This window comes from Ciconia boyciana, chromosome 3 (assembly GCF_034638445.1).
Source record: "Ciconia boyciana chromosome 3, ASM3463844v1, whole genome shotgun sequence".
NCBI classification, from domain to species: Eukaryota; Metazoa; Chordata; class Aves; order Ciconiiformes; family Ciconiidae; genus Ciconia; species Ciconia boyciana.
In genome coordinates this window covers 97,793,944-97,817,452 of record NC_132936.1, presented here as the reverse complement: position 1 = coordinate 97,817,452, position 23,509 = coordinate 97,793,944, and the positions used below count along the sequence as shown (strand labels likewise).

The following is a 23,509-nucleotide window of genomic DNA, read 5'->3' as shown; positions in this document are numbered from 1 at the left end:
TTTTTTTGTTGTGTGGTTTTTTGGTTTTTTGTTTGGGTTTTTTTTTTTTTTCTGTGTAACAAGTCATGGGACACTTTCTTCTTCCATTGTCCTAGGCTCTAGTCCGGAACACACTTCAGGATGTAGCACAGAAGTCAGCAGGGCTACTGACAGGATTAAGAAATCTCCTGGAAAAAATCTTAGTCTTCCTGATGTGATGAGAGTTTAAAGGGTCTCATCTGAGCATCATTGAAGTCAGTAGGACTATTTCCAGTGTTTTCAGCAGACTTTGGATTATGCCATTAAAGAGAGTCCTTGCAATTTAGTTGGTAGCCCCAAGTATGCCTCAAGAGCATACTCCTCTTTTAGTTAGTAGTTTCCAGATTCATAGTTGACTAGGCAATCAGCAAGACTGTAATGCTTTCATAACGCTTTCAGGGAAGAGTTTGATGATAAAAATATACGTTGGTCATTGGGCTGACTGATTTTAGGTTTCAGAAATTTGGGAACTATTGGTCTACATCTAGTTTGAATTGTATGGCCTCGAGGAGAAAAACAAGTGAGGAAAAGACCTAAGCAGTGGAGGTTGCTTCTTCGCTTGCACTTTTCAGCCTGTCTTCATGCTTACATTAACAGTAATTTTTTTCTGATGCTTGATGTCATCTCATAAATACCAGCTCCTTTGTTTATGAAGCTGTTACTTAATGTTGTCACCTGAATGTCTTCAAGCGATGTAACTAGGAGGCCCATTGGCAGGATAGCGTATCAAGTCAAGTAGATTCTGTTCATAGGTAGCGTATTAACAGATCACTGCAGAAAGGAAGTTTCTGGTCTGCTGGTACATTTTGATTCCAGTTCATTACGGGTGACTCCTTTTAGATGTTAAGGAACTATGAGGTGCTGAAGTCTGCAAAGCTGGGTATTAAAAGAGCACATTTCAGTTACATCTGCAGTACTTGCATCTAAAACAGCTGGATTTCAAACAAAAATGTATTTCCTCAAAATTAAACAGCCCCATCCCAGAAAGTCAGTTGTCATGTAATAGAAGTTTCCAAAAGGAGGATTTTTCAGATAGTGTAATGGTGTCTGGTTTTTGATTAGGGATGACACTGATTATGGTTGACAGTATCTGCAGGCTATCTTGTGTAGAAATGAGGCCTTCCTGTAAGGCTCTGTGTCTTTCAATAATTACTTACAGTTTTTGCCTGTACCTCTCCAACCTATACCTTTCCAGATATGTACAGTCTACAGGTCTTAGTCTTTTCTACTTATAAGGGGTGAGTGATATTAATGAGAGTTTAAGGTTAGAAATGAGGAACAGTATTCTGTAATAAAATACTCAAATTATTTTTGGTTTAAAATTAACATTAACTCATATTTTAAACATACTAAAGCTTTATATTTTCATTAGACTTAGATCTGTGTGGTCAGCTGGAAAGGAAAGTTGGGGGGAGCAGTCTGTACTGTAGCAGAAGAGACCAACTTACATATTTCACCATTTTGGGGGCTGATCCTGAGAGTTTGTGACTGCTTTCTCTTCCCGTTACAATCTGTAATATAAAATGCATTTTCAAGGGAATTGTGTCTTTGCAAAAGATGCAAAATGTGGCTAAGGCAGCATGAGCTGCTAAGATAGTGTGGTATTTCACATCAAAATTTGTGTCCTGAATTTGCTGCCTCCTTCTTGTGGCCGCAGAACTGCAAGCAGCAGCTGAACTCAGCTTGCAGTGAAGTGCTTTACTTGTTTTAGTCTTGTAACATTCTAAAAGGAAGTAAAATTTGCTGAGGTTTAAAAACATGGTACAGCCAAACTAGATGGTCTTCCTTTGAAGGAAGAAACTTGTTAGACCTTTCAATGTACTGCTAGGATAGTATATAAGTAGTCAGTTGGTCCAATATTTGTATTTAAGGTTGCATGATTGAAGCATGCCTGAAGCGAAATATAAAAATAAGATAGTATCCTTCATTAACCTTAAACATCTGGAAATAGTTTGGGGTGGTGGATGCTTAAAACAAAAACAAAACTTTTCTCAAAACTGTGGACATGCACTAAGGTCTGCTAATCTGACCTTCTACGTCCTCCTTTCTGTGAGTGTTTACTGTGATCACTGAAAGCCCTTTTACGAGTGGCTCTCAGATCACTTACAGGTAAGTTTAATGGCATAATCTTTTTGAAGTAAGTATAGAGGAAATGCCTATAAGTCTCAGCCTACCTCTTTTGCAGCTGGAAGAAGGAGAATACTTTGCTAAAACGGTGATAGACCTGGGTGAGGATGCTGGAGAGTCCCTAGCAAAGGGTTACCTGGCACTGGGCCTGACATACAGTCTTCAAGCTACTGATGGTGAGTTATCCTGTTTGTCAAGAATGTTGTACGGAGAGCATCTGTTCAAAGTCTTCAGTGCAAGCATTGGAAATTTATTAGAAACTCTGATTTTATTGCTGACTGGACATGAAAAACAATCAGATTGCAAGACAAATGGGAACTGTTCACTTGCTTTTCTGTGGTAATAAAAGTGAAGTTTTTAGGTAAAGGAAGGAATGCAAATCATTACTTAGGAGGTGATAATCTGACTATAGCCAACAATGCTTGGTGTGCTTTACTTGAGTATTTGTAATAGATTTCTTTCACTTACTTACACAACAAAAAGTCAAACTTTCCTTCTATTTTCATTTTTTTGTCACCCACTCATAAATCATATAAAGAAATACAATCCAAGAACGGGAGTCAAAAATGCCTGACTTTAGTTCCTGGTGTGATACTGATTCCCCACAGAGATTCAACCTCTCTGTGATGTCATTTCTTTCTCTGCTTAGAAGTAAACAAGATAAAAATATCTACCTCACTGGTACATGTGGATGTTGACTAGGTACAGACCACTGAACGTAAGAAGCATTTTATTTTAATGCTGCTTGCTTGGGTTTTGAATGACTGGACAATGGGGTCCTGCAGATTTGGTGCTTGGTAGCCAGAAGGGCTTGAAGTCCCAGTGTTTGGGAGAGTTCTAGCTCTGACCTTCATCAAGGTCACAGGTGGGAAAAGTCTTTGCTGCTTCTACCACTTCTAACATAGGTAGAAGGCCTTCTAACATAGTTTCTTTGAATAATGGCTGAGCTAGTGTGTTCCCTAATCAGTTTGGCAGTCCTGCCCACATGCAAGCAATGGCTTTTCTGTCAGATGGGTCCTGTAGAAATGAACCAACTTCTTCCAGCAAATGAGCCTGAAACAAAGCTAAAATGACTGTATGGTATCATGGAAGTATGCTGGCCTTGCAAGTTACACTAGAATTCTGCAAGTAATGTGTATGAGAAAGTGTCTTGTGCTCTTCAGTAGTGCAAGTTAGTGTATTTTTTCAGCCAGCCATATCTGATCAGCTGTTCTGAGAACTGCTTTCCAACATGGAGGCTAACAGGCACTGTAGCTCTCTTCAGTTCTCCATTTCTCTGCCTCAGAATAGTTCTCCCTAGAAAGTTTGTGTCAAGAAACATATGTCCTTTCTACCCTGAACTTTCTCTGTATTTTTTTGAAGTTCATTAAACATTGAGTTCTGCTTAACAGCCTGGCTTTTTAGGGCATTTTACCTAGATTTTGTTTAAACTGTCCCTAAACCTATACAAGATCCCAGAGACTATTTTCAGAGATAGGTTTTCTGTGTTAGCCCAATATGATCTATTTGTTATGCTCAGTATGGAAAGAAGGTGGTTTCTAAAGAGTGGAGTTGTAGAGGCATGTGCTGTGCTCTGGCTCTAAAAATACTTTGGTGCAGCAAAATGCAAGTTGGAAACTTTTCTTCTGGAAGAGAAGTCTTCTCTGAGTTTTCAAGAGATTAGTTCAGATGTTGTAATAAGCATCCTTTTTAATGTAAAAGAAACAGTCTTCACAACAACTGCCTTAGATTTTTTTTTTCCCCAGATTAGCATCTGATTTATGTTGTGAAACAGTGGAATATCTGCCTTCTCCTCGTATCTCTAGCCTTTAAGTCAATAGGGCCAGTCACTCAGTTATTTGAGGGAAAAAAAATAAAGAGTGTATTTCTATCTTTCAGGTTATATTTTAATAAAATGGATTAAGTCCTTCAATAGCATATTTATGATGATCATACTTATGATGATCATGAATATGGAACAGCATTTTACTAGAAAATGTCAGTTTTGCACTAACAAGACATTTTTCATTAGCATTGTTAAAAAATAGCTTATCACAGTGAGGAAGCAAGAGTAGAACATGCTGAAAGGAAGGTAGGAACTCCCCCATGTAATCCTGCCTCATACTGTCAATCTTGTTTATCATTGTGTTTACACCAGTTCATAGTGACATATGCAGACACATAGTCAAACATCTGTGTATATATATGATTTCCATAACTTTCCACTTGAGTTGACTTTCAGTGAGTCAGCATTTGCAATGGTAGTTAAGTGTTTCAGAGACATTCAACCAATTGCCTTATAAAGCTCATAGCGTTATATCAAGATGCCTTCCATCCAAGGTTAGGCTTTCTTATTTAATATATCCACTTAGTAAATATTTCTCCTCCTATGTGACAAAGGCACTGAGGAGTTGTATTAAAGCCTTTTCTTTGTGACCTGCAAAAGCACTTGCTAAAAAGTGGAGTCAGAAGAGAGAATCCTACTGAATAACAATTCAAAGAACTTGTGGGGAGCATTTGATTAAAAAGTCACTTTATAACTGTTAGATTTACTCCTGGATAACATAAGACTTCCTGAAACTTATGCTGGGTAGAGGTATATGTAGCTTCCTTGTTCTTAATGTCTGATTACATGTTTCTTGAAATAAGCCTCACTGAAGTAGCTGAAAGATGTGTCCTCAGAGGAACTCATTACCATTTTTGCCTTGCTCTTAGAAGCACAGATCTCTTGTTCGTACAGAATGTCCATCTATTGCTATGCTAAATTTTCTGAAGATCTGTTCCCAATGGGTCAATGTCAACAGCAAACCTTTCTCTTCCTCTTGTAGTTCAGTTTTGACATAAGCTGTATTGTCAACTTTGCCTCCCTTAGGTCTGGTGAAGAATCCATTGAAGACAGGGGAAGGTGAGATGAATTTAACAAAGGCTAAAGAGGAAAGACCAGGCTGAGAATGCACTGTGAAATACAAGTGCTGCTCTTATCTAACATCACCACCTCACATCTTGTGAAATCTTTGTAAATTTAACAGACCCTCGCTCTTTCAGAGATGAGAGAGTGTGCTGTATCTGTTTTTCATTTAGCATTTTGATGTAAGGCACGGATCAGGGACTGAATTGGAAATTTTTTCTATCAGTCCTTGTGGATTTTATAAATAATCAATATACTGACAGCACTGGTTAATTTAAAAAAAAAATGTAGACATTGCTTATTAGGAACAAACCCATCATTTTTGCTTGTGGAGATAACAGTCAACACATGCAATCTTTAATTATAATTCTGGATGCTAAAACTGTACACCTTGCCATATTAGGTATCTTAACACAAGGGGATGTTTTTTGAAACTCACTGATATGTGCAAAAGGGTGCATGTGCATTGGTGGTTTAGTTTGGATCAGAAATGTATTTTTGAAGTCCATCTCTCTGTCATCACCACTTCTTATGTTGTGATTCACATAATAGAACAGTTTTGTACAACACAAACTGAATTCTTTCCCATAAAACTAATGTGCTACATAAATAGACCTGATTATGCTGCAGTTGCTAATGGGTGTTCAGTCTGTGGGACAAGACTAGAACTAGATCCCTGTCCCCATGTTTGTAGTGTTGATGCTGATCCTCAGCATTAAATGTTTCACTCCGTGCATTCACACTTACTGTGCTGCACCTGCTTACTAACACAGAACTTGCCCTCCTCTGTTTTCAAATGTGACTTAGAGCTTTGTATTTAGGTACCGAAATGTTGCTGAAGATCCTGTTGACTTTTGGTAAGGCCTAAGTTCCTTTAAAAACCCAGAGTGCTTTAGAAAATAAACCTTGGGCTCCTAAGGTGGCATTTGCAAAAGTACTGTGTCTTACAGGACTAACTGCTGAAGTTTCGGGAACTTAAACTCCCCTGTGCTCTCTGCCTTACTGTAGTCAGACTGCTTTGCAGGTTATTTTAATCTAAGTAATAAGTCATACTGCCTTTTAGTTGGTAGAACTGCAGCAGCCATGCTCGCAGTGGGTCAAGTTGGGTAGAGGCTGAAGAATTCATTAGTGCTGTCAACCTCGGTGAATGGAGCACAATTTTTAGAAGTTTAGTCAGACCCACCTAATTCTGTCTCCTTGGTGCAAGTTTTTCTTTGTCTGAAGTGAAGCTTTTCAGTGATATAAGGTGGGTTGCAGTGATGATGACGTCTTAGAACAATTCGAGGGGTAGGGCATCCACAATATCTCTGGGCAACCTGTTCCAGTGTCTTGCCACCCTCATAGTAAAGAATTTCTTCCTTGTATCTAATCTAAATCTTCCCTCTTTTAGTTTAAAACCATTACCCCTTGTCCTATCACTACAGATCCTGGTAAAAAAAACTCTCTCCATCTTTCTTATATGCTCCCTTTCAAATAGTGAAAGGCCACAATAAGGTCTCCCTGGAGCCGTCTCTTCTCCAGGCTGAACAACCCCAACTCTCTCAGCCTTTCTCCATAGGAGAGGTACTCCATCCCTCTAACCATTTTCATGGCCCTCCTCTGGACCTGCTCTAACAGGTCCATGTCTGTCTTGTACTGGGGGCTCTAGAGCTGAACCCAGTACTTCAGGTGGGGTCTCACGAGAGCAGAGCAGAGGGGGAAAATCAGCTGCCTTGACCTGCTGGCCAAGCTTCTTTTTATGCATCCCTCCCAAAATCACTTTTCATTGCCCTTTTTTTTTTTTTTCCCTAATTTATCTCCTTTAGCCATAAAGGCCCTGTAAATAGCATGGTTAACTTGCAGCATCAGTCCTCAATGTTGTCAAACACAAATTTCAACGTGTTTATCCAAGTCAGACACAAATCTAGAGATGGACAACCAGATTTCCAACTTAGTTGTAGCTGAAGATGCAGTTCATATTGTGGGAGGTGGGACTCACATGCTGTTTCTGAGTAGTGCAGAGGCAAAGCTGACTAGTTGTAATCACTTCAGTTCCATAACATATTTTGAGCTCTTTCTGGCTACAAGCTGAACATCAGTCAAATGTCTTACCAGGTGGAACCTAGAAGTTCTCCTAGCTTTTTCCATTTGATGTTTATTTTGAGGGGCGAATAGTAAAATTTCTTTCAGTCTTCCTCATTGTGTGGCATCTCCAGAACTGCTCTGTAACTTACGTAAAGAATCTTGTAGTTTCCATGAGAAACAGAATCTGACATATTTTTCTGGATGAATATTTACAGCTATGATCAATCCTTTCCAATGTCTCCTCAAGCATTTTTATGTTTACATCAATCTTGATTCTTTTAATTTTTTTTCTAAATTTTTCTCCTCTGTTACCTTTTTCCAGTATTTGGCAGTGGACCTGAATACTCAGTTTAAGACTATTGAGAGTGAAATATTTCCAGCTATTTCTAATAAATGCTGCATTTTGCATGAAAGTCCATTTCTTCAAATTTATTCTTTAAACTTCAAATTTTTTGTACAGTTTTTACTACTTAGGGTAGATTTTGTGGCATAAGCAATTTTTGATCTTTATGATCTGGGAGATCCTGAAGATTGCTGTTCCTCCCAAATGAACCTGGTGTTTTGAAGAACTGTTGGAAGATGTAGGAATAAAAAAGGTCTGATCACTATAACTACTTTGGCAAAATAAATTACTTTCGAAGTTTCACTCACTAGGGTGTTGCAGAATCCAAAGAAACTGATTGCCCTTGTATGGCTTGTAGAAGAACACAACTCTTTCCTCTTAACTTTTAAGAATACTTGAATTTTGTCTGGTTTTGTTGCTTAAGTATATACTACTTACAAACTTTCTGTTCTGGAGCTTACACTGACTTGATGTATGAAGTCAAATATATTCATAAGTGGATGTTTGCTGATAGATTAGCTACTCATCACTTCTTTGTGCTGTTGATCAGTAGGTCTCAAATTCAGGACAGGCAGAACAAGAAAAAACTGCTATGCAAAATCTGAAAACTAAGAACCAGAAGAAGACAGCCAATGTACTTCTGAAAATTATCACTAGCTTTCCAGATATTTTAGATCTGAGAAAGCCATGCTTCTCTTAAGTTCTTCCTCCGTTTCCCTTGCTCTTGATGATGATGATATCTTATGATACCCTGGCATAACAAGAACTTGATTCTTCTCCTTTTACGGTTTTGGCTAGGAATTAATTCACACATTGAGAAGTGAGTATAGTGGGCAGGATCCTTTAGTCAAGCAGTTAGAGGCACCAAGGAAAGCATTAGTGGCTAATGCCACACCTGAAGTAGCCTAAAAGCCTGTTGTGGTCTCAAGGGAGGTGGTGTGTTGTCAAGGGTTTTGTCCTAGAGCTGTAAATTTGGCTCCTGGTGTTCCCTGTTCAACCTGCAACACCCTCCTACATGAAGATGGTGGTGGAGACAGTCTGTATCTGAGTCAGAATATGCTGCTAGTTACTGCTTTTAGCATATACACCAACCTGGCAGAGGGCCTGTTATGCTCTTAGTATCTAGTTAGCATATGTCCCCTTCTCCTCCCAGACCCCTTCAGTGGCATATGTAAATAAAAAATGCTTTGGCATTTCAGACGAGGGAGTTGTAAGAGTCTTTAATAAAAATGAAATTGAGAATTCAGGTTAAAATACTGGTTTTGTGCTGTTGTTTAAAAACAAAATGGCATGTTTTCCAGCCATGAACACGTGCACCACCAGATTTCCACAGTTTTTATGCTCCCAGTTTGAAATACTCTGTGCATGTGTAACTATTTATTTATTTAATCTGAAACATTGAATTCAACTCTTAAATGGCATTGTATCTTGTCCTGCAGCTACCCTGAAGAGCACTCAGGATGAATTAAACAAGAAAGCACTTCAGACTTTGGAGAGGTGAGTAGGAATCTTGCGAATACTTGCATTGTGTATTTCTTTAGGTGATTTCAGAATAATTGTTGGTTTTAATGGTTTCTTTCTTCTGCGTAAGGCTTCCTTGCCTGAAATTTTAAAAAAAGTTCAGTAGACTTCAGCAATAGTCTGTCAAAACCATTCCTGTGATGGCTAAATGCAGTGATTATTTGGTTGAATATCCAAGGTAAGAGTACCTGTTCTGCCACTAAACAGAAATAACCTTAGCCCCAGATTAGCTGCAGTGAGATCTACAGTGCTGGGAGATGCAGCTTCCTCACATGATGCCAGCAGGCAAATGTGGAAAGCTAGTTTTGTCTCCATTCCTTTGTGAAGCAGGCTTAAACTTCTATTTCCCTCATGGTGGGAAAGTACCTTCACCACCAGGGTGTAGGCTGCTATGGGGTGACCTGGCATCAGTGCACTTACTGGGGAGGAGATGATTGCTGTCCTAATGAGTGTTTACATGAGCTGTTGTATGAAAAGGGGGCTACAGAGCTAGTGGTACAAAGCAGTCACCGCTCATCTGTTCTTCACCACTGTATTTTGTGGGGGAGTCTGATCCACTGGCTCTGCCCTGAAGGTATCTGTGAATTAAACTCTTCTGCAACTACAGTTACCTCAAGTAAAACTGCTTGGGTTAAAAACCCTTTTTGTCAGTTCTGTTGTGGTAGAGAGGTGAGGTGTGAACTTTCTGACCCTGTTATGACTAAGTTACACCACCCAAAATACACTAGGTGGTGTTTGGGCAGTTAACATTGTAAATGTGGATGCCTACAGACTTCAGATGGCAACTAAATGGAAGCTTATATGGTCTAAGTCTTGGGCTGAAGTATTTAATTCTGCGTTTGGTGTGGTCGTAAATACATTACAAAAGTAAAGAAAATTTGGGATCTCTGGTACAGGTCTCAAAGTACAGATGTAGCAGGTTGAACATGTTACTGGATCTTAGCTGTTTTTCTGATGCTGAGCAAGGAGGAGTCCAGCATGTTTGTCTTGCTCTGGTTTTGCAGTGGTTGCAAGAACACGTAGTAAGCTGAAACCACAGATGTAATTCTGGATATTTACCATATGGAGATCTGAAATATAAAATTTTAAAAAGCCATTTATTTCGTCACTTTTTAGATCAGGAGTGTAGTTTAAGTTGCACTAGTTCCTGGACTCCAATGTAATTAATACTTTCAGTACTGCCCAATTTTGATGTAATTGTGGTCCTGCGGTGCTTTTAAACTGCATTTATTTTTATCCTTTGACCTTTCCCACTGGCTATGGCTTGTTTTCATGGTATCTTAACTCTAGCTAGGAAGCAGACAAGCTTCTAGCCAACCATTAGGTAGTCAAACTTCAGCCAACAGGGATGTTGTGATAGTGAGCTGGTTACTAGTGTCTTCCTAAATGCCTGAGTTTGGTTTCTTTTTTTTGTTTTCCTTGTTTTTCACCTGTTTTTAAAGTACGTATATGATCTCTCAAGCCATGGTTTGGCCTGTAGCCATCTTTCCAAGTGGCCTTTTCAGTTGGAAGATTGGATCAAATATTTTTCTAATACCTTTTGAGGAAACTGAACAGTAAAATAACAACCCTTTGTTTCTTTCCAAAAGCACCGTTAATCTCTTCTCTCATACACCCATGTGAACTTTCCCCTGTTATTTATTGTTGGAGAGGCTACTGAAGGTTTCACAGAGGTGGCTCATCCTGCTCCAACAGCTTAGGGCAAAGCTGGGTTCTGTCTTGTGGAGTCTTGTTGTCGTTGGTTGGTTTGTGGCCTTTCTGGTTTTGTTGTTGGGGTTTTTTTGTTTGGTGGGCTTTTTTTGTTTAAAGTGGGGGGAGAAATTAGTGACTTTGCCTGTACTAATTGCACCTTGATGTCTTTGGCATTGCTTCAGAATTCTTCAGTGGTGCTACCTTGACTTGCAGGGTTACAGGACACATTCAGTCCATATTAAAGTAATTTGTTCTAGAGCCATTAGTTATAAAAGTCAACTCCAACAGCTTCTTGCTCACAGGCCAAGACAGCATTTGATAGGTGTCTGCCATTGAAATAGTGTGTGGTTTGTTTTCTGGAGTAATTATTTGATTTTTTTGTTGTTGTTTATTTGGTTGTTTATTATTAGCAAATGTATAGTTTTGGCAGGGTTTTTAACTACCAGCCTTGTCAGCCTATTGTTTCTCCCTCATAAGGACGTTAATCATGCTCACTTTGGGGAGGGCATTGCAGGTGCAGGCTTCCCTGGTGTCCTGGAATGCAGCCCAGAAAGAGGTCAGGAACGTCAGTTGCCTACAAGGGACCTTCCTCTTCCCCATCTCTCCCACAGGAAATGACTTCCCTGTGCCGCAGAGCTAGGAGTGAGCTCTGTGGGTCAGCGACGGGATAATCCGCTGGCCCCTGGGCTGGGCTGGGCTGCCAATGTAGCATGAGCTAGCACCCCACTTTGCTCCTAGGTTAGGTCCTCAAAACACTATCTTCACATTGCCTTGGTTAATGGCTTCTTCACATTGCCTTGGTTAATGGCTTCTCCACAGGCTAGCAAGCCCACACTGCAGTTTCATGCTTAGCATAGTCTGAGAGGGACAGTTCTGCCCTGGTTGTCCATCCCTGTTCCCTGCCTTGCACAAGCCTGTGTGAAGGGCCTTCACCTCTGGTTCTGGGGACACCGCAGCCTTCTAGCCAAGGGATCACTGCAGTGCACACTGTTGCCTGCTGTGGACTAGAAGGTAAGATCTAAGAGGTCCAAGCTTGAGAAGTAAGGGCCTTGGTTTTGGTCCAGGCTCAAATCCTCATTCCTCCCTCAGTGTCTTCCCTTTCCAAATTAGGAGTCTACTGTCAATGATTAGACTAGAAGCTGCAGGGTGGAGGATGTTTTGTGTGTTTGAGTACCAGCTCCACGTCATGAGCTCCTGATCTTTAGTCCCCTACATGCTCATAGTCACAATAATAGCAGAAATAATTGTTACTTTTTCAGTGCTAACCTAACCCTCTCCTATTGTTTGAAAAGTGGCAATATAGGAACAAGTTAGACAACTATCTCCCTCACCTAAATTCCTTAAAATAATGCTTTAATACGTTTATCATGAGTTAAGAGCTGCTTTCTCCATATCAGTTATCCAAGTTCCAAAACATTGTGGCATTTAATGAAGGAGCATGTAAGTTGTATAACATCCTGGCAGTTGTGTTTGTCATACTTGTTCCTGTGAGCCTGGCTTAGCCGGGCCAGCATTGATGTGCTTTTTGTCTAGTTCTGGTGTGCTCCCCCACTACCTGACTAGTTTTCTGTAGGAGAGGACTGGGTTTTGTACCGTGCTTGTGTGTGACTCATGGCAAAGGAGTTCCCGAAAGTACAATCTAACAGTCACTTTTCTTTTTGTATTGTGTGGTCATCCTTAAAGAGCACGTGACTTGGCCCCGGAAGATCACCAAATCATCCTCTACCTATCACTGCAGCTGGCTCTTGTCAGACAGGTATGTGCAATAATTGACAACCACTGAGTCATGAGAGGGTGGGAGAAGGACAGTCCAATTGAACAAGACCCAGACTTGCTAAACAGGGTACCTTCCTTCCTACATTGTAATCGATAACACTCAATCAGAATATGTTTAAGATTTTTATTATTATTGTTTTTTAAATAGTAATTCTGTAGCACATGGAACGACCTTCCCTAGGGCATGCATTCAGGTCTAACTCGTGAGCAGTGCTGTTCCTACTTGGAGCAACTTTGTCTGGGTGGGGCGAGCGAGGTGTGTGTTATTCCTTCCTGTTCCTTGGCTATCATGCTGTGTCCTGCTGCAGGCCACTCCAAACACGCTCTCATTACTGCCCGGTTCTGTATCACACCAGATCGCACACTCTCTGTGCTGGGGATTGGTTTATTCCATACTTGGGCACGTTCGGCGTTAGGCTTTGACGGGTGCTGGAGCTCTGCAGCGAGTGGGATTAGTTGGCATTTGAATGCTGCTGCAGGTGTTAACTCATAAAAATTAAGCTGATCAGAAAATACACTGCACTGCCTTTCAGAAAAAAACATTTGGGCTGTGCTTTATTTTTCTGTCCCTTCTTTTCATAATTGGGATGTGTTTTATTTCTCTGTCCCTTCTGTTTAAAAGGCAAGGTCTTTATTGGAACAGCCCCTATTTTTTAAATGCTTCTCTAGCTAGATTTGAAATTTTATCATTATAGTTTCCTTTGGCAGGCTTTCTGCTTGCTGCAGTTTTCTCTCCTTAGTCTACACTACAACCTGTTGGATCCTTCTTTCTTTCCTGAGCTAAGGAAAGAGGAGCTGTGTGTTCATTAGGTTAAACTAATTGTTCCAAGAGAGCACAGTCTTGATAATGTCACTTTTGTAACCCTTTCATAATGAGAGCACTGTGTTGTGAGGAAGCCTGCAATAAGAAAGGATAATTAAAAAGGCTTATTTAACTTTCTCATCTGCCTACTGGCTGCTTTATGATGCAGTTTGCTCAGGGTCTTTCATTAAAAAATATCCATCTACCCTTCTTTCTCTCACAGCTTTTGCCTCTTAGGGAGGTTGTCTGGTCTGCTGCCTCTTCTGTTTCTTGCCATGAGTAAAAGCATTACAGCTTTTCAGCTGCTATCCTTAAAAATAAAATCAAGTTTTTTGTGGTCGTTGGTTCTTTGTTGTTTTCACTGGTTTTGGTCCACTGCATTTTAACTCATTACCCTTTCTTTTTCTCCAGTTGTAGCCTGTCTTTACAGTGTTGTTTCATTATGTCTCATTTCATCATTTCCCTTCCCTCCTGTTCTTTCAATTCGGTCTCTTGTCCTCATGTTCACTTCCTCTTGTCTACCTCACCTGTGTATTTTCATCCTTGATGTTCTGCCAGTTGCCCCTGCTACCATAGATGTGTGATCTGTTATGTAGTGTCAGCTTGACCCCTGCAATGTTGCTCCTGCTTTTCTCCATCTAGTGAGATATAAATCTTTAATGCATGCTTGGAGAGAGAGGAGATACCTGAGACATATTTATTTTTAGACTGCTGTAAAATATCTTACTCTTTTGCCAGTTTACTTAATGATGAACACTTGGTAATGCATTTTTAATATCCTTAATTATTTAAAATATCTAATATATTATCTTTCTGATAAACTGAAAGATAAATGATACCTTTTTTTGATAGATTGCATTAACTATTGAACGTCACAGTTAAGGCTTTCATCAGGTGATGCTACAGTACCAACAAATTGGGCCACTCCTACACAGTAGGTTATAATATAATACCTGAATGTTATTCTCAACAAATAGGCCTTTTTGTTTCCATAGTTGAGCTCAATAAATGAGGCAACCTTACCCAACACTGAAAAAGCTAGGTATCAGCTTGCATAGATAAGAGAGCGTTTTCATGGAACAGAGCAAGAGAGGCAGCTGACCGGTAGAGTGCCAAGCAAAGTTGGAGCAATTCATCTTCCTTGGAAGTCTCTCTAAAATATTTCCAATAGCATGTGTCTCTGTTAGCCCTGGGCAAGGGAGTGGGGACATGGAAAAGCATAAACTTCCCTCTGACACGTGATGAGGATGTGACGAGAAGAGGAGTGGTTATAAAAGGTTTTTGCAGAGTTGGCAGCTGAAAACCACCAGCAACCAAAATGAAAGATGATGATGATGTGCTTTGTGCTTGTGTTTGTGTGTGTGACTCTGTCTTAAAGACCACTTGAGTCGCTGGGAGGACTCCAGTGACTCCTGGAGGGTCTAGGTCAGCCCCACAGCATTTTAGGGTGCATGTTTCAGCAAAATACAGAGTAGAATACCCTCTTCTGTAAGGAGGGTCTCAATCTAGTTTTCCCCCAAAGTTGCAGTGCCACGAGGCCAAGGTCAGTATTTGCTGTGGTGGTTATCTCCACCTGCAGAGCCTGGCTGACAGCCGGCCGAGCCGATTGACAAATGAGACTTGCAACTCCAGGCGGCTGGTTCGGCTGCTTCTCCTGTTTCTGTGGTAACAGCATTTGGATCAGCAAAAACAAGGTAGAATGAACATTTTAAAGCTCACTGATTTTAATGCCTTGCCTTGTTTTTTAGCAGGCCAGTTTCTATGGAAATGACTCTAGAGAGTCGGTGCTCTTGTTAATTTTAAGTGCTGGTTCCTTTCTCGTTTTGGGTGGTGGTGGTGTTTTTGACCTTGAATGCCATGTAAATCAGTATCAGATACATAAAAACAACATATGGGTAGTTTGTACCATTTTAATACTTGATTTGATTTGACCTTTCTTTGCATGAAAGTAGGAAGAGAAAGACAGCCAGGGGCCAGCAGCTGAGAATTAGAGGTCTCACCAATTTCATCTGTGGGCTGCCAACAGACCTGAAGTTTCAAGTGGCAATATCCAAAAAACACCTACTGCCTTCCAGAGTGTCTGGATGTAAAGATAAGATAAACATGGGTTAAGACACCAGAGAAAATATTTCAGCTGTTTTCTCCACAGTTTTTATTCTGGTTTCAAGAAGGCGAGACTGCTGTCTGGTCTGTGCCCCAGGAGGCGAGCTCTGTTTTAGTAGGTATCGAGAGGTGCTTCTTTCAGTGACGACTGGATGTGGATAGTTCTGGTCTGTCTTTCTCCCAGACCAGCTAGCGCTTCCTCTGCTGAACAGCAACATGCTGCTTTTCTGTCTAGGTCCTGGCCTAGATTTTTCTGGTGATCAAAACCAGCTTGTAGTAAGAATTAAGTAATAATTTAACTCACAGATATGTCTGCACCTGCTTTCCTGAAGTTCTGGTGGACTGTAGCAAGTCTGTTTTCAATGGAAGCTCTTGCCAGTCAATAAAGCTTTCTCCTTTCTATAATCCCCATGCTAAAAAAAGAGATGGAGAGGATAGTTTAATGGTTAATTAAGTGTAACTCACAACTGATGTGAAATTATAAGGCCTGAAAACTCTTAAAAGATCCTGTTTCATTTACCATTCTGAATATGCAAGTGCATTCTACTGTTGGGAATTATTTTTAATACTCATACTTTTTTCCTTTTTATACCTACAATTGTAACATCCCAGCATTGTTTTTAAGGAAGCATATAGCATTATTGAAATAAATCCTGTTATATAAGAGGCAGTCTAAACAATCCATATTGTGGCATTATTTTGGTAGTGCTGCAAGATGCTATTTCTGGCTTACTGCAGTATCTTTACTTCCTAATAAGTGTGATCTGAATATACCTGCATGCCATGCAGAACATGTGTGGTATATTTATTAACAGAAAGATGTGTCAGAGAAGGGTTGCATCTTCTAATTGCAGGCCCCACTCAGACTTTCAGTCCAACTGAAATAAGATTACTTTAAAGCGCAGCACTTGTAGGGAATTTAAACTGGCATCATAGCTCTGATATAGCCCTGAAGTTTCAGGGTGCCATCTGGGCTGCCAGCTTCCATCTTTCTCATATTACATAGTTACTTAAATAAGCAAGCTGTGGCATCTGTCAATAGGCTGATGATCTCTACTTTTGAAAAGAAGTTTGTGTTGACTGCTGCCAAATATCTTGCTTTTATTGTTCTAGAAATTTAGTTTGTATTTTGTTGCACCTGGTCTGTTGCAGGGTGTTGATTTGTATAATGCTTCCCATAAAACAATAGAGTCTCTTCATATTATTAAAGGGTATTTTTTTCTTATTTTTTCTTATCTGTGTTTTGTCCACTGTTTCTAATTGTGCAGCAGTACCGTGTAGGCTACTAATGGTGTTACAGCACTAAGGAATTTTTTGGGACTCAAGTTAAACAATCAGGTGTCAGGGAAGTATGATTAACTTCCAAAAACAGCCACTGTTTGTGACTCTGGTACTAGAGGGAAGCACTGAAATGAGAAGTAACCATTGCAAGCCCTATGCTACAGAACAGGGGAAAATTATTTTAGATTATGTCTATTTCAACAGTATGTGACTGCCTGTTCAGCAGGCACAAGTTTGCAGGAGCAACCACAACTGACTTTCGTGCTGCTTTATTTCGTGTATGTTGCAACAGTTGGAGACCTTCTTTAATAGCTGGCCTCTGTTGGGGGTATGAACTTGCAGATGTGTGATCGTTGACACTTGCACATATAAAGCAAAGTCTCGGTGACTTAGTTTGCACATTCACGTGCAAGTAAGGTCAAGTATCCTTACAATTTCGAAGTCCCTCAGTAAAGACACTAGTTGCAAGTAGTATTCTTTGTCTGATTCATACTAGCAAATTAGGATCACCTTCCCAAGTCTTTGAAGAGAATCATAGAATGGTTGAGTTTGGAGGGGACCTCTGGAGATCACCCAGTTCAGTCTCTGCTCAAAGCAGGCTCAGCTGGAACAAGTTGCTCAAAGCCCCCTCCAGTTTGGTTTACAGGTTTTCTTCTAATGAACTTATTTTTCCCCAAACTTGGAATTTCTTTATGAATACTTCTACAGGTCTGAGACAGAGGAATAGAAAAAATAAGAGGTGTTTTTAGTCCTGAGTGCAAGAAGAGTCTTCATAGCAGCTTTGTTTTAGCAAGTTAAATTTATATACCTCTGATGTACATACTGAAGTACTTCGTGGATGGGCAGATGTGGGCCAGCACAGTCTCCTGTTGTCCTGGTGTCAAGTTGTCTTGTCATTGCTATTGTTTTTACATTGTAAGAAAATACGTCCTGCTAAGCTGCTGAGGGAACACTGGTGATTTAAGCCAATGTGTTTACCTTTGCAGTAGGATATAATAACGGGTGGTTAAAGTAGCTCCAGTGACAAGCAGTAATTCATTAAAGCTGAGCGCTCAGTCATATATCCCAACCTGAATCTAAGCCAGGATGTTCAGCAGTTTTGAAGCTGGGGGCCAGGTGCCAGTTTGGAGTTATGTCTGTGGAGCAGTTGCACTGATCTCCAGACTTGCATGGAGTCACCAGTAATAGAATAGTTAAGTACTTTGGCTTGCATATGCACAGCAAGAGTGAAACGTCACTTGGACATTAGGATGAAGTTGTCCCATGAACAGAATATGTACCACACTCCAAGAAGTATACCTGGGATCTAGATAATCAGCAACCTCTGTTGTAACTGCAGGCAGTGTAGTTGTTGCTTTCCTTAGTTACGTGCTACCTGTTTTCCTGAATGATCTGCGGAGGCAGTGGGAATTTGACACTGGTGGTATGCCAAGGCAGGAAAATGTCTGCAGAGCTTTGCTAGGTGGGAAGTTCTCGTAATAGGAAAGAAGGAGCTACATTCTTCATCCCTTAATGGAAGGAGAGGGAAGGTATATATGAGGAAAATAAATTTATACATTTTTCTGTTTTGTTTTCTGCAGGCTTCCAGGGCCAAACACAGATCTGGAATAATTTAAGTAACAGTAATTTCAGACAATAGAGAATCTTAAAGAAAATCCTCCATATAAAACTTATTTGTAGCCAAAGGAAAGACAATCTACTAAGAACTTCCCTTTTGAACAGATAGCCTAAAATATGGTATTGGATCACAAAAAGCATGCGATATACTTGTATTCATTACAGATGTTAAGTTTTCTGCCAAGTGAGACTTGATTCTAATGACATGCTGCTGCTATGAGTGTCAGGACTGCTCTTTACATCACTGCTTGCAAAGATACTTCTTTTTCTGACAGCATTTTGAATCTTGACTCTTTTACCCTTGAACATTCAAACTTAATTTTTATGTTCTTGATGCAAATCATGAAAGGCCTTGAATAGCCATCACAAGAGACAAAATGCAGCAGAGATGTGTAATGCTCTCCCCCAGGTGAACAGCCAGCTACCCATCCTAGAAAACAGAGTTGAGAACTGGGCCTCTGTAGTGGATCTGTTTACAGCATAGAAGCACCATGCCAAAGTAAGAGGGGGTTGATTGGATCAGGTCTGCTGCTCCTGTTTATAGGCAACAATTTAGTAATGCTGCAGACTCTTTTCTCTAGAATGTGTGTTTTTTTCCAAGCAGTGCAGTCTGTTAATTTTGTCAAACTGTTCAGATGATAGAAGTCTTTCTCATAGGTGCCTAAGTAGGATTTCTTCAGAATTTCTAATGACTGTATTTGTTCTTACCTTTGGAATATAATGTAGGACTGAAGGAGAAATGTGTTCTCTTTTTATCTCTACCCCATCTCCTCCCAGATTTCTGATGCTATAGAACATCTTCAAGAAGCACTGCAACTGTGCAAAGATGACATGAATTCACTTCATCTACTGGCCCTCCTCTTTTCAGCTCAGAAGCACTATCAGCATGCGCTGGACGTTATCAACATGGCTGTTGTTGAATACCCAGAAAGCTTTAGGTAAGCGTTATTGCATGATGTGATACATCCAGTCAGGAATGATCTGCTTATTAGCTCTGCTGTTCTCAGTTATGCACAAGGAGCCTGTTAAATCAGGTGTGCTACTGGTGTGTCACTCTCCTCCTGGGTGTACTGTGAAGCTGAAACATGTGAGGCTCAGGGTATTCTTTTCATTTTCTGTCTTCATGGTCTTTCTGTTTTTAAAACTAATCCTTGTGCTTGTTTGCTTTTCCAGTATTTGTCTTTCTCTATTGTGCTTATGGTGTCTCCTCCCATATATCTCCCTGTACTTTTTCATATGTCACTTTACATGTGCAAAAATGAGTGTGAGACAACTATGATGATGTCTGCCAATGTCACAAATAATTTTATATTTGGTAGACTTCCTGGTTAAAGACAAACAAATTCTTCATGTATTGACCATGCTTTTGATGCTCATGTATGACACAACTTGCTGCAATAGCACGGCTGGGGAAAAAGATCAGTTGAAAATCACAAGCTGTGATAACATACAGCTGAAAGGATGGTTTGTCTGCCTAAGAGCAGGTTTGAACCAGCACAGACTTCTTGGAGCCAGAGGTTTCCACTGTTCTATGTTTGACTCAGTCCTTCATCCATCCAAGGGAGATAAATTGAATTCCTTGCTATTTACTGTCGTGACCTTTCAAAACAATGGATTTGTCTGTTCTGTGCAAAAATTAAAGCTACTGTAATACTTTCTGGTGATCGCATACTAGCTGAGTTTCTCAGCCAAATGGCAGAAAATCCTGTTGCATTGCTGGAAGACCAACTTCCATTCAGAATTGCCTGTATTTAACTGATGTTTTAAACCCATGCAGCACTGTCTTTAGACAGCCTGCTCTCTCAGTGGAGAGAGGGAGTGGCGTCCACAGGTGTAGTCCAGCAGCTGAGTGGGACATTGTCAAAACCAGAGCAAAGGAAGGTCACAAGTGAGATTGAGGCTATCTAAATGTGAGCTTGAATGCTTTAGGATAATTTAGAGTTATGGTGCTGTATCAGCATATAATGCTTTTCATTGTAAGCTGTATGTTGCCATTTAAAATAGCTCTGCTGCCTGTGTTTTTGAGGTTACTTACTTTGTGTATGTGACGAGCTAAGACTGTCAGTGCACATCTTTGAGAACAAAGTGAAAATTAGTAATGGAAAAGCTCTTAAAATGATGCCAACATCTCTTCAAAGTGTGAACATGGGTATGATTGAAACAGGAAATAGTCCAGTGGCTGCTAAATTGTGTTTTGTGGTTTGAGAGTAATAAGCATAGTGAAAAAACTCATGTTGTACAGTCAAATATCACATCATATTGTCAAAGGTCAGACGTTCATTGAGGACTACAAACACTCAAAGATAGATAAGACAGGTGGAAAAGGAAGAAGAAACTAGTTGTTTATGTGAGGAACAGAGTATTTGCCACGTCAGATCAACCAACTGGTCCTTCAAGTCCTGGATCTTTCCTCCAGCACTTACTGATAATTTATGTTTCAGGGGAGGACAAAACAAAGAAAACATAGTGTGCAAAGTAGCTTGGAGGGCTGCTAGGTGGGTTCCTTTATGCTGCCTGGTAATCTGATTTCCCCAGAGCAGGAAAGAATATTACCTCCTATGCTTCTATCAGTGCCAATCTTCATTTGCAGAAAGGCCTTGCAAGGAGTAGCAGGATAGGTTGTTTCTGGTAGAAACAGTTAATGTTGGTAGTGAAAGCCACAAGTTCATGCTTACTCCTAGACACAGACTTGCTAGAGTGTGTGCTCTTGGAAGAACCCCTCTTTTCTCCCTGCATGCACTGTGGTACGTAATACAGTTGGCAGTGAGACGCATTCACAGCTACAGGGATGCAGGAGTAGGGGCTGGCTTGCCTCTGCTGCTATGACTAGCCTGTCTCAGTGTAGGTCTTTCTCTAAACCAGGCAGCAAATAACTGATGAGTGAAGGAATGGAGAAAGAGTATCAGAGTTGCAAGGCAGAAAAAAAAAAAAAAATTTAAAAAAGCATTTCTGAAGAAAAAGAACAACAGGAATCCAATGAGGGGGAAAGCAAGAAGAGTAACAGAATACATCTATAGTTTGGAACAGTTTCAGATTTGGTACAGACTTTCTAGAGGTCTAAAGTACAGTTTATGCTAGGAGGGCTTTACTGCTTTGTAAAACCACTTTGAAGAGAGAAAGACCTGATGCTATTGTGTATCTCCAGTTGTTATTGCCTTATAGAAAAATAGTAGTAAATTTTACTACTGCATGGAATGACTACAGGATACTTCATGTAAATAGTTCAAGTTCAACTGCATGATTTTAAAGCTGTTTTTAAAAGTGGTTGATTATTTTTCCCAATTCACATTGATATGAACCAGGCAACTGCATGATGTGGTGCCTGGGGTCTCCCTTCCTAATGACAACTCTTTTTGGAAGCATAGTTTGATGGCATGTATCAAGAAAAGCAGATGAAAGCTCCATTAAGGGACCTTAGGGCTCTGTAGATGGCAAAAACCGTAAGCATTACCTGGATGTATATCCTAAACAAAAGAAAGAATAATACATAAAGAATTAAGGTCTTAGTTGGCTCAAAGGACAGACATGTCATACTGTTTCATTGGTCTCTGACTGTATGTAATTAAGATAAATTCATTCCTGCTTTTTTATTTTCATATCAAATTCTTTCGTTATATATTTTAAAGAAGGAATCATTCAGGATGTCCTGTAGTTGGTTAGTGGTTGAAGCAACTGGAAAAAATATACTTCATTGCTCAGTTAACATACAACATCCTTTGGCATGAGCCCCGTAATACTGACCGAAATGTGTCTAGAAGTGCCCCTTGTTGTAGTGTTTAAACTTAAACATTTACTTCACATTTCAGTGGTTGGTATGGTGCATAGGGAGGAGGGATATGAAAGGCAGACACTGAATACAGTGAGAGATGAACTGGAGTGTTTTGGGTCGAGCTGTTGGAGAAGGATGTTGAAGAACAGCTGGATATGCAAAAGCACAATGTGTTCAGAAAAATGAACTTGGGAAGATCACTTCTGCTTGAAAGGTGGCATAGTAGTAACAAATGCATTACATTACAGTCAGTAAATGACTGAATTTGAGCACCTGGATGTACTGTCAAGCAATGACAGGAGAAGACTGGATGGAGGAAGAATGACAGCTAGCTATGTTGGGCATACTGCAAGATGAGTGAACCAGAAGAAATACACTGCCTTGCCGTGACTATAAAAGATAGAAATAATAGCAACCTTTACATGGGAGGTATCACCTGAAAAAATCACTGACTCCTACGGAGGCAGACTGCCCAGGATAAGACTTAGTGTTTTTACATCCTGTCAATGTTGGTACGCTTTTAAAAGAAGTTAATCAATGCAGTACCAACAGTTGGTTTTGGTATATATTTCAAAGCACTATCTCCAGCACATTTGGGAGAGAAGACTCCTGATAGCATCAGCTATCTGTCCCCCTCCAGGTGAGTGATGCTGATCATAAACCTTTTTTTAAGATGGATTCCTTCAATTTTTTTCCAACTCAAAGGCCAGCCTTTTGAGCAGTGTTCTACCTGGGACCGGCTGTGATTACCTCCCCTGGCTTGTCTTAGGGTTAGATCTTTTACTTGGAAGAAATAATGTTAGTGAGCACCCCTCTTGCCCCCCGGGTGATCTTCTTAAAATAATGCATTGTTTATTTAGAAAGAAAATATTTCCTTTTTTAAAGCCTGTATTCACACCTCACAAAGTGTTCCATGCAGAAGTCCCGTAGGCCTGGCAGCCTGCAGAACCCACCACAGAGTGTGGCTGACACAATCCTTTATCTTCAGCTGGTAATATTTCGTCCTTCCTGTTTTGCTCATGTAAAATTGACTTTGTCCTCCTGACTCGCCCACTCTTGCAGAGACTGTTTTGCTCTCTGGTCATCTTTTAGCTCTAATTGGTTAGCTCCCAGCACTGGAAAAAAATTAAGGTCTGTACCTAGCCTGAGGTTGGAAATAGAATATCAATTTTATGGATACTCTGTTGCTTTATAATTGCTCCCAGACTGCTTATCAAAACCTATTCTGTTGTTTGCCAGCTTGTTTTTTGTCCCCTGGATGGCTCCCCATTAAGTTAGAACAATACATTCTTCTGACATAATGTACAACAACTTCTAATCGCTGCCCAATGTGACGGTGAATGTTTTGTTAAATGATCTTGTCTTTATATCTATAGCAGTTCTGCATCTGGCACAGGAGTCGTAACTCTTTTAAATTAATAGCTGCTAATATTCCTTCTCTTCCTAAACTATAAGTCACTATTCTGTTGCTTTCAGAGTCTCAAAACTAGTTTTAAAGAGAAATAACAG

The 23,509-nt window shown here is 40.2% G+C and overlaps 1 protein-coding gene across 5 annotated transcripts in view; it reads left to right on the top strand.

Moving 5' to 3' along the window:
• TTC7A (tetratricopeptide repeat domain 7A) overlaps nucleotides 1-23,509 on the top strand; it is a 181,143-nt gene that overhangs the window by 66,805 nt on the left and 90,829 nt on the right. For 3 of the 5 annotated variants that reach the window (XM_072856744.1, XM_072856741.1, XM_072856745.1), the window contains 6 exons: nucleotides 2,204-2,321; nucleotides 4,997-5,029; nucleotides 5,854-5,889; nucleotides 8,879-8,936; nucleotides 12,336-12,408; nucleotides 19,009-19,169. In XM_072856744.1, the coding sequence (XP_072712845.1) occupies nucleotides 2,204-2,321; nucleotides 4,997-5,029; nucleotides 5,854-5,889; nucleotides 8,879-8,936; nucleotides 12,336-12,408; nucleotides 19,009-19,169 (479 nt within the window). The remainder of the gene's footprint in view (nucleotides 1-2,203; nucleotides 2,322-4,996; nucleotides 5,030-5,853; nucleotides 5,890-8,878; nucleotides 8,937-12,335; nucleotides 12,409-19,008; nucleotides 19,170-23,509) is intronic. The other 2 variants (XM_072856742.1, XM_072856743.1) reach the window with 2 other exon arrangements.